General features: G+C 41.9%; 1 protein-coding gene across 1 annotated transcript; it reads right to left on the reverse strand.

Moving 5' to 3' along the window:
• Positions 1 to 3,632: 3,632 nt before the first annotated feature.
• LOC133488901 (transcription factor HES-1-A-like) lies at positions 3,633 to 6,161 on the reverse strand. Its single transcript, XM_061797416.1, has 4 exons — positions 5,933 to 6,161; positions 5,728 to 5,823; positions 5,557 to 5,644; positions 3,633 to 4,685 (listed from the first exon to the last, which is right to left on the reverse strand). Exons 1-4 carry the CDS (start codon positions 6,008 to 6,010, stop codon positions 4,255 to 4,257), a joined length of 693 nt encoding a protein of 230 aa, XP_061653400.1. The 5' UTR covers positions 6,011 to 6,161; the 3' UTR covers positions 3,633 to 4,254.
• Between the last annotated feature and the right edge of the window lie 5,995 nt (positions 6,162 to 12,156).

A 12,156-nucleotide genomic window follows, 5' to 3' on the forward strand; every position in this document is an offset into this window, starting at 1 on the left:
TGCTTTTCACAATCTTTACAATAAACTGATTTTAAAGAGCCTCTAAAGTACATTACATTACAGTACAGATTTGTTTCTAAATGCATTATATGTTTGAAGATAATTGCTGAAAACATGCAAAGACTGAGAACTATGTACGTAGTGCTCAATTGATATACTGTCTGTATAGCGTTAAACTTAAACTCTTCAACTATGTAAGAACTTGACCGCTTTTCTGGCACAATTTTGACGTGCATTTAGCTAGCTAACTACACTTAACAACACACAAATCCATCTTTCCTTCGTAGAGTCTGCTGCCGTGGCTGCTTTTTGTTGGCTGTGAGTGTGCGCACGTCATGGAGAGAAGGCTAAAGTGCGATGAGGGAGGAATAAAAAAATAATAATGTGGACCGGGGCTTTGGGCTTTAGAGCGCCCCGTTGTTGCAGCGTGGCAAGCCGGTGTGATATTCTATATTCCAGCCGCTGGAGGCTCGAAGCAGATATATTTGCAGCGCAAACATAAAGTTATGTGTAGGCATAAGAAAGATGCCAGATGAAGTAGCATTCATCTTTCCGGGTCACAGTAGTGCTATTTGATTGACGGTTGACATTCGAGCAGAGCGTAGTTTCAGTACATTCAACACACACCCACAGTGGTGAGAGACAAAAGCTTAATTTTTCACAGTTTTGAAGCCTCATTTTAATACTTGGCCATTTTTTTTTTATCATTTAAATTTGGCAGAGTTGTTAACAACACTGAAACTGGAGTATCCATTTTCATGGGAAATCTCTTTACACATCTTTATAAGCTCTCGTGGGCATATGGCCAAGAAGCGCATGGCGTCAGCGAAAGCAAGAGTTTCCTGCCATCCGACATCCCCTTTGAAGATGGGTGATGGGTGACTTGTGATGTATCATCAGTGTTACTCACTTTTAACGCCCTTGCCATTATGCCCTCCGTGTGGGTCCAAAGTGATAAATGTGTGTCTCCCAATGCTCTGGTGTCATGCTGATCCATGATTCATGCACGTGGAAGCGTCACTTCCACTGGAATGTTGTGTTTTCCAAAACAACTTGCTAAATCAAAACGGGACAAAGAGCATTCACCATTGATATCGGGAGCCCGATTCATTCATTAGCCTCAGGCACGACTCACTACGTCGACCCCCATCGAGCGCCATAACAACCCTTCAGACAATACTGCGCCAATTCATCCGCAGAGGCAAAGGCAGAGGAGTTTCCGGTGTATGTCACCGTTGTCACTTTGTTTGTGAGCCATCGATCACTGTGCACGGCAAAAGGGGGCAAGACCAGCCCGGCTGCAAATGTTTACTCCTTTTCTCTTTGCAATGTTTCAGGAAAACGGTGCACCCAAAGAGTGGGGGAGAGGGTAAGACACAATAAGACAAAAGATGGAAGGAGGGGTCCAACCCCTGCGAACATTCCCAAGAGTAGCCATCATCTGTTGATGCTACCCCATGCAACGCCACTGCGGGCTCCCCAATGATGGAGGCAACCTGTCTCGACCTCACAGCTTCTCATATCTGAAGAGCGTCGCCTGCGTGTAGGGTTCTACAAAATATTTAAAAGCAGGACCTTAGGGAGCTGCCGACAATATCCCTCCTTGGTGAAAGTGACAGCATGCTCACCCCCTCGTCTTTCTAGCTATTGAATCTCTTCCTGGATAAACAAGGGGAAGGCCCATTATGAAGATGGAGAGGGTCACAGAAGGAGGAGCCATTCAGCCTCTGAGGGGCCCATCTTTGTTTTTGTACTTTGGGGGTCTTCTCAAAGGATGTTGGGGGGAGCTTGTTTTGTCACTTAGTGTGCTTTATTATCAGGCAAACCAGAGTTCTAATGACAGTGATGATTCACAAATGTAGAAATATCATGTGAAAAAAATGTGCATTTGTTGGTTGTGAATGACATCTTCTTCTGACATAGACCCTTAAATTCCATGAATATTAAATGAGAAAAACACGGGTAAGTGCGACTGTGCAGGTGTCTTGTGTCCTGGTTGACGGGTCGTCCGATTTTAGGCAACATGCTGGTGGAGCTGCACCTTCTTGAGTTGCCGAGTAAGCAGGAATTGTTCGAGTAGCTTGCGGTGTGAGCATCACAGAAGACCGAGTAAGTCACACATTGTTAGCCTAATAGCATAATTGGCAAAGTCAAGAAAAACAAAACGCAACAAATTCAACAAACTAGAGTCCAGCTGCCTCAATTCAACATTTGCGAATTACCATGACATGGATACCTGAGAATATATATAAAGAAGAAGAAAAAAAAGCAAGATTTTTTTATCGATATTATGACAGTAAGTCAAAAATGACTTAGGTCATTATGCTACTCGGCTAGCGATATGTGCAAGTCATAAGTAATTCTCAAGTATTAAGCAAGTTTCAGACAAGTCCTAAGTTACTGTGACAAAAATCAAGCAAGTTGAGCCAAGTCACAACATATATTCGCACGTTAGCCACTTTGCACTCAGTATCTGTACGTGTTCGTTAGCCGCACTGACACATTCCTCTTTTAAATGGTCCCAAATCAGTCCCCTATTGCCTATTACTTTATTATCTTCTCAATTAAACGCCTAACAAACATGAAGCTAAGTTAATGTTTGACTAGCTATCGGTTAGTTACGGTTAACTTAGCCAGCAGAAGCTTAATTCACGTTTGACCAGCTATCGGCGAGTTAAACAGTGAGGTTAAAGTAGCTTAGCCGTCTTTGTGGGTTTGTTAGTGACAAAATGTGTCACAAAGCTTGCATGTTGCCATTCCCCTTTTTATCAAAAGCATTACATTATCATTGAATCCAAATGTAATAATGGTTCAGATCTCCCGCCGTGATACGTGCTTCATGAAGTGGCCTTGGAACTGCGCGTCATAGCACAGTAGCACATACACACAACAATATCAATTGGCAAACTATCTAAAAAAAAATACTGACTTTCAATTGTAAAAGGGCAAGTCAAAGTCCAGTTGAGTCTTTCATAAACTTTAACCTGGTACTTACCGTACCAGGTTCCAAGTCCTAAAATTGGCAATTTCAGTCTCACTCGAGTCCCCGACTTCTGGAGCATCGCACTCAGGATCCATGCTGGGACTTCAGTTATCGATTAGTTGAAATTCAGTAGGAAACTTGAAATTCAGACAACCTTGAAAGTTGAAGACATATACACCACATTGTATATGGTTTTTTTGTTTGTTCTCGCTATAGACAGAATGACTCCAACTACCGGCTTCCTTGTGTACAGTACTTACTTGGCCATTAAAAACTATTCTGATTCTAAAGTCAACATAAATAATCAAAGATGAGCGGCTAAATTAATACCACAAAGTCAGCTGTGACTCCTAGTGTCCTTCAATTAATGGTGATTACACAATTATAAAGTTTAATTATACAGCAATAACTTCCTTTTTACCATTCTTAACATCATGACAGTGACGAACGATAACTTTTTACTTAAAACATTGCTTGCACAGTAAGTCAGTTCCTTCAATTGACATTATTCTTTACGGGGAAACATTGTTTTGAAATATGAATGTTGGCTGAGGCACACATAAGGAAGAAGGTCAGCCGTTTCGTCACGTCAATTACTAAACTTAGTAAACTACCAAAGGGCAGACGACCAACAGTATGACAAGCACGGTAGCATAAACAACATAGAAACATTTTATTTAGCTTAACAAAATACAGTGCTTCAACAAATGTGTTCACCTCATGAGGCTTACAAATCGTGTCGTATACAATATAGATTGGTGATTCCCAACCACTGTGCACGTTGCACTTAATTGCTCAGAAAATTATTATTTACAACAAATAATGTATCTTTGCTCATCTATAGCATCTATGCCAGCAATGTATAGTGACAGACAGAACCATTATATGCTCTTCCACTAGATGGCAGAAGGTGGAACTAACCTGTAAATCAACCACTTGCCATTCAACCAACAGAATAATAGCTTTGCGTTCGATTAAACAGGCTCCGATTTCACACGTACATTTGTGTGTAAATTGAGACAAGAACATCATTTAAGCATACAGATACTTTTTGTGACATTTTTCATTGGTGCTGATCAATTTTTCTAATAAGAATTATGTGCCTTGGCTCAATAAATGTTGGGAAACACTAAAATAGATCATATCACATCAAGTCTGTAAACTTTCCTTCATGAAGCCAAAAACATGTAAACATTATTCTCTCCGGTACCTTTACAAAAAGTATAAAAATCAAGTGAAATTGTGTGATAGTCCAGTTTTCTGTTCCGACCCTACCAGGGTCTCCACACAGAGTCTGAGGTGAGTGGCGGTGCACCGGGAGACATGTAATGGCTGCTCTGTGCACCCAGAGGTGTGAGAGCTGCACTGGGAACAAGAAAGGCAAAATGTCCATCAGGGGTTGGCACCACCTGGTAGCTGCTGCGGAGCTTCATGGCGTCTGCGGGGGGTTGCACCTGTGAGGCGCTTTTGCAAGGAACCTGAGCAGCGGGAATGCCGGTTTGTCTGAGCGGGCCGGAGTGAGGCGTGTAGAAATTGACGCCGTTCATCTGGGAGACGCGGGCCGCCAGGTGGCTGAGCAGGCGGGTCCTCGCCTCGGCGTTGACCTCGTCACACGTGGACAGGTAACGGTTGACCTCGCCGACGCACTCACTGAAACCGGCCCGGTATTTACCCAGGACGGACGGATCTGTGCTCACGGCAGCTGTGGAGAAAAACATGTGGATTAGATAGATCGGCGTTTTCCAACCTCAAATTGGACTTAAGAAAAACCTCAGGGCACAAAAAGTATGTACTGCATCATCGCTGTTGGGTGGAAACCTGTATGTCCAATATCAAATTTATTTTTCCACAAATCAATACTATTTGTCTGTCCCCACTTCATCTGTTATTTTATGCATTAGTAAACCATTTGAAGTGTTGAAAATAGCTTGAGAACAAATCTATTAACCCTTTTGGACACTGTAACTGACTGTTGTAAAACTCCGCCTCTTCCTTATAACACGGGAGCCGTGTGGCATTCTGTTGCCTCAAGACTTTTTCTTTTTCTTAGCTCATAACGAATGAAAATAGTGAGGCGATGGCGTGAGCGCTTACTTTGATGTGGACGGCTGGCACCGGCGCAGTGTTCGTACCGTTTTAATTTGTAATTGAATTTCTTTTGTTTAACCAGGTAAGGCAATTGAGAACAGTTTCTCATTTAGGACGCAAACCTGGAAGCAATTTAGGGTTCAGTGTCTTGCGCAAGGACACTTCGACAGCGGACAGTCTGAGTCGGGAATCGAACTGGTGACTCTTTGGTCAGTGATGACCCGCTCTCCCAAATGAGTCACAGCTGCCCTAATTTAGAACCAATGACAGCATGAGCGATTGAACATGATTTTGGGGTAGTGATGTTAGTGCAAAACGGTGTATGAGATCAATATTAAGTATAATACAAACATCAAGCAAGATGTTTTTTTTCCCTGAAAAGTATTGATTTTGGATGTAGGAGGATTCTGCCCGACATGGATGGATGGATGGATGGATGGCTGTGCATGCAGACATATTGAATATGTTTGCATAAAATCCATTACCTGTCATCTGAAGTCGTTGCAGGTTCCTGAGGTGCTTCACAGTCATCTCAAGGATATCTGCCTTCTCCAGTTTGGAGTGTCTGGAGCTCTAAACACGTTTCTTGGAGTCATTATTTTCTAAATGCAACTTTAACACAACGCAAATATGATACAATAAGTGTGTCTTCTTACATCCTTCTTGAGCGCATCCAAGATGAGCGTCTTCAGGTGACCCAAACTCTCGTTGATTCGCGCACGTCTCCGCTTTTCCATAATTGGTTTGGAAGACTTGAAAGTAACACATAACACGTTATTATTATAATTTCTTAAATTATTATTAAAGCCATTTGTTTCGTCTTTGAAAGTCAAAGCAACACAATTAGCGAGCGTATCTTACCTTTCTGCTGGTATTTCCCACGGTGGAGTTGCCACTCGGCGCGGATGAAGTTGTTCGTTCCAAAGTACCAGCCGGCATCTTCACATGTACTTCCTTCCTTCCACTCGAGGGAGGAAGGGAAAAAAAAGAAAAAAAAGAAGCGAAAATCGGGTCCCGCCTTCCCCTTGGCAAAACTCCGAGCGGTTTGACGATGACAAACGTCCGTCGCTGGCCAAAGTGACACAACGTCAACAACAGCCTCCGGGTCTATTTATAGAAGCGGAGGGGCCGCACGCGAGTGGCTCGTGCGCCGGCTCACTCAAGAGGACCAATGAGAACTCTTCATTTAACACTCGATTTAGTTCTAATTCACTCTATACTAACAGTCTCGTACAATGTACCTAAAAGCGATACTTCAGTAATAGTACAAGTACCTTGACAGAAAATAACTTTGGTAGATAATGGATGGCTTTAATAGTGCGGTACTTCAGTAAAAGTCGTACTTGTAAATCAAAGGTGTCCAAACTTTTGTCTTTGAAGGCCACATATAGAAAAAATGGAAGGGTGCAAGGGTCACTTTGAAATTCTTTGACTTGCATCCCATCTCCACATTCGGAACCAAAACATTTCACAATATTTAGCAAGCCAACCATATTTTAAAGCAGTTACTTGACGGTCATTAATTTGAAATGTTCCCAAATCGGAACTCAACGGTGAGCAGAAAATGGAGGAAAACATTCTTGCTTCTTAAAAATGAATCACAGAATTTCGTGTCTGTTTCAGTTGTAAATTGTTCATTGGAATCTTTGCGTTTCTAGAAAAGTTCTGCAGTGTATAAAACTAATTATTAGTAGTACTATATTACTATATTTTTACTACATCAAATTTTACTTTGATTTATTTGGCTTACTTCAGTGCATGAATGAACAATTTAGTGTGATTTAGTGTAACGAAGATAGTTAGGGGAAATTTATTGGCATAAAAGTAGGCTTAGGATACACATTTTATTTAGCAAATGACGTGTAGTAAAAGTGAAAGTTGCTAGAATGAGAAATAACGACGTTGAGATAGACCGATATGATTTTTTTTTTCAGGGCCAATACCGATTATTAGTAATCAAGGAGGCCAATAACTGATATCTGCAGCCGATATTAATTTGCTGTCAAAGCGAAAATGTTGGTGTCAAAATGTTGAATAATACAAACTCCGCTTTACTTAATTTACCTGTGATTTAGACTGTATTTTTTATTAATTTAATGTTATTTTCTTTGAAAATAAATGAACGGAATGTTTCTTTTAAAAAGAAGGACATTTCCAAGTGAGCCCAAAATTTGAACAGCAGTGGAAATACAATGATTTTGGCATAAAGAATATTCCACAAATAATAGGGCAAGTCCTAATTATTTCCTGCTTTTGCTTGATATATCCCGACTTCCCCTGCAAAAATAAAGTCCACGTGATTAACGTGATGACCCATTTAGTTCTCTCCTACCTAGTGCCAGGTCAATTCAAATCTTGGAATCAATGCACTTTTCATTGATAGTCATTGTATTTGTTTAGTTGTGCCTTCTGCCCTAGACTTGAAATCCTCAGTGAAGCCCTCAGAGGTGAAATGACCCCAAAAGTCAGGCCAGTGTTTGCATTGACTCAGTGAGATCAAGACACTGTCAAGCACCATCAGCTTCTCCACATCTCTTTTCAAGTCACATGAAATCAAGTCATACCTGGGCTGAAAGGAGAATTAAACCCTTTATTTTTGGGGGGGGGGGGGGGAGTTGTATGTGTCAGCACTTGTCAACTCGGTAGGCTTACTCTGATTAATACTGTGTTAGTGGAATAAGAAATAAAAAATAATAATAGTCGATATTCGTCAATCTCAGGGGGGTGTCATTTTTGGCGACAGGATAAAGTGACGTCAGAACCACAGTAGCGCTAGCCGGCGACTGGCACCGTAATATAGAATTTTAAACAATGGGCAATTTTTTTTAGCCTCTTGAATGAGCGAATGAACAATGATTTTGGGATGGCGTTGTGTTGATGTCGGTGGCAACAGTATATGATGGCAATATAAACTGGGCTCAGGCTCGCCTCCTGTTGAAGTTACGCCAGCTGCCACAACAAGTGTTCAGACTACGCGTCACGGTAATACGCCGCCAATGTGCTGCGGGCTAACTTCAAAATAAAAGCTAGTTAGGGACGGCAGTAGCTCAGTCTGTTTGCAATTGGAGGACATGGGTTCGGGTCCCACTACAGAAATGTACAAATGGTAACTAGTTGTTGGAGAGATGCGAGTCTGCCTGCTGGCTACTGTCAAGGTGCCCCTGAGCAAGGCATCGTTCCCATCACCCCAGCTCAAGTAGTGTAGCACTCTTTGTGCACTTCTTTCACTATGTGTGTGTGTGTGTGTGTGTGTGTGTGTATACATCAGGGAGGGAGTTGAATTTCCCCTTGAGGGACACGATTCAGTATATTAAATTCTAAAAAATAAATAAATAAATAAACAATTTGAGGTATTACATGAAATCCTTTTTTGTTTACCCAGACATTAGATGGTTTCAAACTATTCACGCGGCATCAGAGGCTTTCCAGTCCAAATGTACTTGATCAAATGTCCTTTAAGTGCACAGTGTCATCAACAGGTAAAGTCAACGAAATTGTCCACACAGACGGGTCTCTTGGCCGTTATGTATGTCCGATCCCTGTTCACCTGGGCTGTAAACTGTAGCCTCCACTATCACCTCTGCCCGGTCACAAGCATGTTGGCAGGCAAATGACCATCCTCATCATCAAATACAGCGAGGGACGCCTTTCAACTACTGGCATGAAAACATCGCTGGTCAGGAGGAGAGGCAACGGACAGAGGGCTCACTTAAACATCTTACCCAGCGCTCCACTCGCTTCTTCTCCCTTTGAATTCCCTTTAAATAGACAAGGGGGGCCCACCCATACCAGCTCCCAGAGCTGGCTCTACCCGCCTTTTGTCCCCCTCCCAACAGCAGTTTCTGCTCCAGAAGCCTTAGACAAGGCCTCCATTAATTGCGGTTCTGTATGGAATACACAGGGGACAATGGGCCCAACAGAGTGTCCAGCCCCCAGACAAGACTGGAAACAAGTGGTACAGGAATCCGGCAGAATGGAATCATCCTGGCTGATGTCACTGAATACATTTACCTACCTCAGAGCACATTCACTCTGCGCTTTGTTTTATTCGGACAAAAAAAATGGAGTAGGGGAGGTTAGTCGTATCAATAGAGAAGAGGAGCCATCAGTGGGGGCTCAGGGAATGGGAAATAACTGACTGTCATGGCAACGGGTTGAATCCAAAATATGGTTGAATTTAGCGGAGGCAGCGATGTAAAAATAAATAAATAAATAAACAAATAAAGGATAGATGGCATTAGAGTAAACCATGTGTGAGATAACAGACGACTGAGGTTTATTTTTTGGGGGGGTATTAGGGGCCTGTTTATACGGCAATAAAGAGAGCATAAAGGAAGGGCGAGGATTAGGAGACTCATCTGTGCTCCTGTTTGTCAACATCAACCTGAGCAATTTCAAGTTAGCTTATTCCAAGTCAGTACACCCCACTCACAGGGAATGGGAGGCAAGGAAAGAGAAGAAAATAGTAAACTGTATTTCTTTGCTCATTGCAGCACAACAAGCTGCCATCTGTCAACTAACTGGACAGTATTTACATCATCAACTGATTGAGTCTGATTGAACTCTTTGAAAACAGATCCTAGTCATCGCCTTGTCCCTCATCAAATTGAAAAACTTTTTTTTTTTACAGAGTCAAAGAGAGATCTGGCATTTAATTTTTAAAAACCCAGACATGAAAGTGTTCCTCAGCCACATTCAGCGGTGAGAACTCTTTAAAGGACTAGTTATCATGTAGATTATATCCATTTCAGTGAAGTGTATTTACATGTTAATATGTTCAGGGATACTATCGTCTTGAAAAGGTGTTGTGGGAGGTTGATTAAATGTGCTTTTCTGTCTTTGCAGCATGGGAATGAAGTGGTTTTGTTCAGACGAGGTTCAAACACATTCCTGTACGCCCATTGATATTCTTTGCAATGGAATAACCTATGAACCTGATATCCCTCGTGCTAAATGCAGGATGTTGACTAGAAATACATTGCAGGATCAGAACTCGAACGGTTTGGAAGTTGAACAACTCAGATTTGGAAATAAATTAATATGGTGAAACAAGACTCCATAAAAAAACAAGTTTAGAAGCTGGTCTTTGTTTTGGGAGTTTTAATTGGCATTTTTTGTGATAAATTGAAAATGGGGTGGGGGTGGGGGGGGGGGGGGGGACTACTGTAGACAATACTCATTAACTTTGAGGTTTGCAAAATGTTTCACTTTTTAAAATACTTGTAAAGTAAAAATAATAATGTCTTGAAAATGAACACGCCACAGAGAAGAGTGTTGTTAACAACCCTGCCAAATTTAAATGATAAGAAAAATGCTAGGGTGGTGCCACCGGGCTGATGACTCAGATTGAGTAGGACAAAATGAAATGAATGAAATGAAAGAAAATGAAAATAAGATATTAATATAAAATATTACAGATTATATTTATATCTATTTTTTAGATGAATAGGATCAATAGTATACAGTTAATGATGAGTAAAATATATTCAGTTATCGCTGTTGTGTAATTATATGATGTCACTTCCGGTTTAGGGCGCTTGGACGTTTGCCGTTAAATTGTAACATGGGGTCCTGTACAATAAGAAAGAAAGGGGGATGGGGCGTCGAATTCCTGCGGCCGTCAGGCGATAATGTTACTGACTACGAGTTACACTTAAACCCTCCCACGCTCACGAACGGAAGCCAAGTCAGACCACGTCATTTTTCCGGTCCCATTTTCACGTCAGTCAGTGTGAGGGACAAACGTTGAAAATTCCTGACTCAAAGACTGGAATAATTAAATATGGATGGCTGCATGATTTCAAAGCAATTTTGAAGGTAAGACAAGTTTTATTAAATTATTGCCCGCAATGAGCATTTGCCCGTTTTTGGCTGGTTTAACATTAGTGTTTGGCCACCGTAGGCCTGGTACACACAAAGATTTTTACACTCTTAATAGATTTTTTTTTATCTGCTACAGACCCCAAACATAAAAATGTGTGCATTCAGCAGTTTTGGTCGTCTTGCGTGGTGTGCTGATTCTGTTGCATCGCCTATCTCGAAGTTTTGCATGATCACACACAAAACCGAAGAAGAAGACACACTTCCGGATAGGCGAACGTTGCAAGAGCCTTGTAAAATGGCGATGTTCTCAAAAAACGACTTGCTTTGGAAATACTTCTTTAAGGCTGAGGAACCCACCTTTCTACATAAAACGACATCGGGTACAACATTTTTGTTTTCATTTCCGGCCGCTTCCGTGTTTGTCAGTCTTGGGTGCTTCTTTGATTGGCTTTATTCTGTTCCACGTCACCATTCTCAACGTTGTGACTTGGGAGAAGTTGACGTTCCCCACACACATAAAGAGTTTTGGTATGTAAATATTGAACACATTCATTATTTAAGATTGTCAGCCCCGACCTGTTTCGGACCCTAAAATTGGGACGAATCCACTCTTAACACACATCAGACCTAAGGATAATCTTATAGGATAATCTTATAGGCTCGGCACAAAAACAGGCCGATTGTCTTTATGTATATACCGGGCCTAAGCAAGACTGTACGGCCGAGTGGTTCGACCTTATAGCAATAACGATGGTTGTTCATGAGTTTGCAAGCTTAAATTGGATCGCTGCCATATTAACAGACCAAAGATCTTGTGAAGGGAACTGTTCAATTTCAGTTGTGCTGATGGCTGACCAAACCACAAAGCGAGACAAGCAGCTAATAATAATAATAATAATACAATCATAAATGTTCACGAGTGAGGGAAGAATGGATCGGGAGATCGACAGGCGGATCGGTGCAGCGTCTGCAGTGATGGGGACTTTGTATCGATCCGTTGTGGTAAAGAAGGAACTAAGCCGAAAAGCGAAGCTCTCGATTTACCGGTCGATTTACGTTCCTACCCTCACCTATGGTCACAAGCTGTGGGTCGTGACCGAAAGAACGAGATCCCGGATACAAGCGGCCGAAATGAGTTTCCTCCCCAGGGTGTCCGGGCTCTCCCTTAGAGATAGGGTGAGAAGCTCGGTCATCCGGGAGGATCTCAGAGTAGAGCCGTTGCTCCTTCACATCGAGAGGAGCCAGATAAGATGGCTGGGGAA

This window comes from Phyllopteryx taeniolatus, chromosome 14, assembly GCF_024500385.1.
Source record: "Phyllopteryx taeniolatus isolate TA_2022b chromosome 14, UOR_Ptae_1.2, whole genome shotgun sequence".
Taxonomy (NCBI): Eukaryota; Metazoa; Chordata; class Actinopteri; order Syngnathiformes; family Syngnathidae; genus Phyllopteryx; species Phyllopteryx taeniolatus.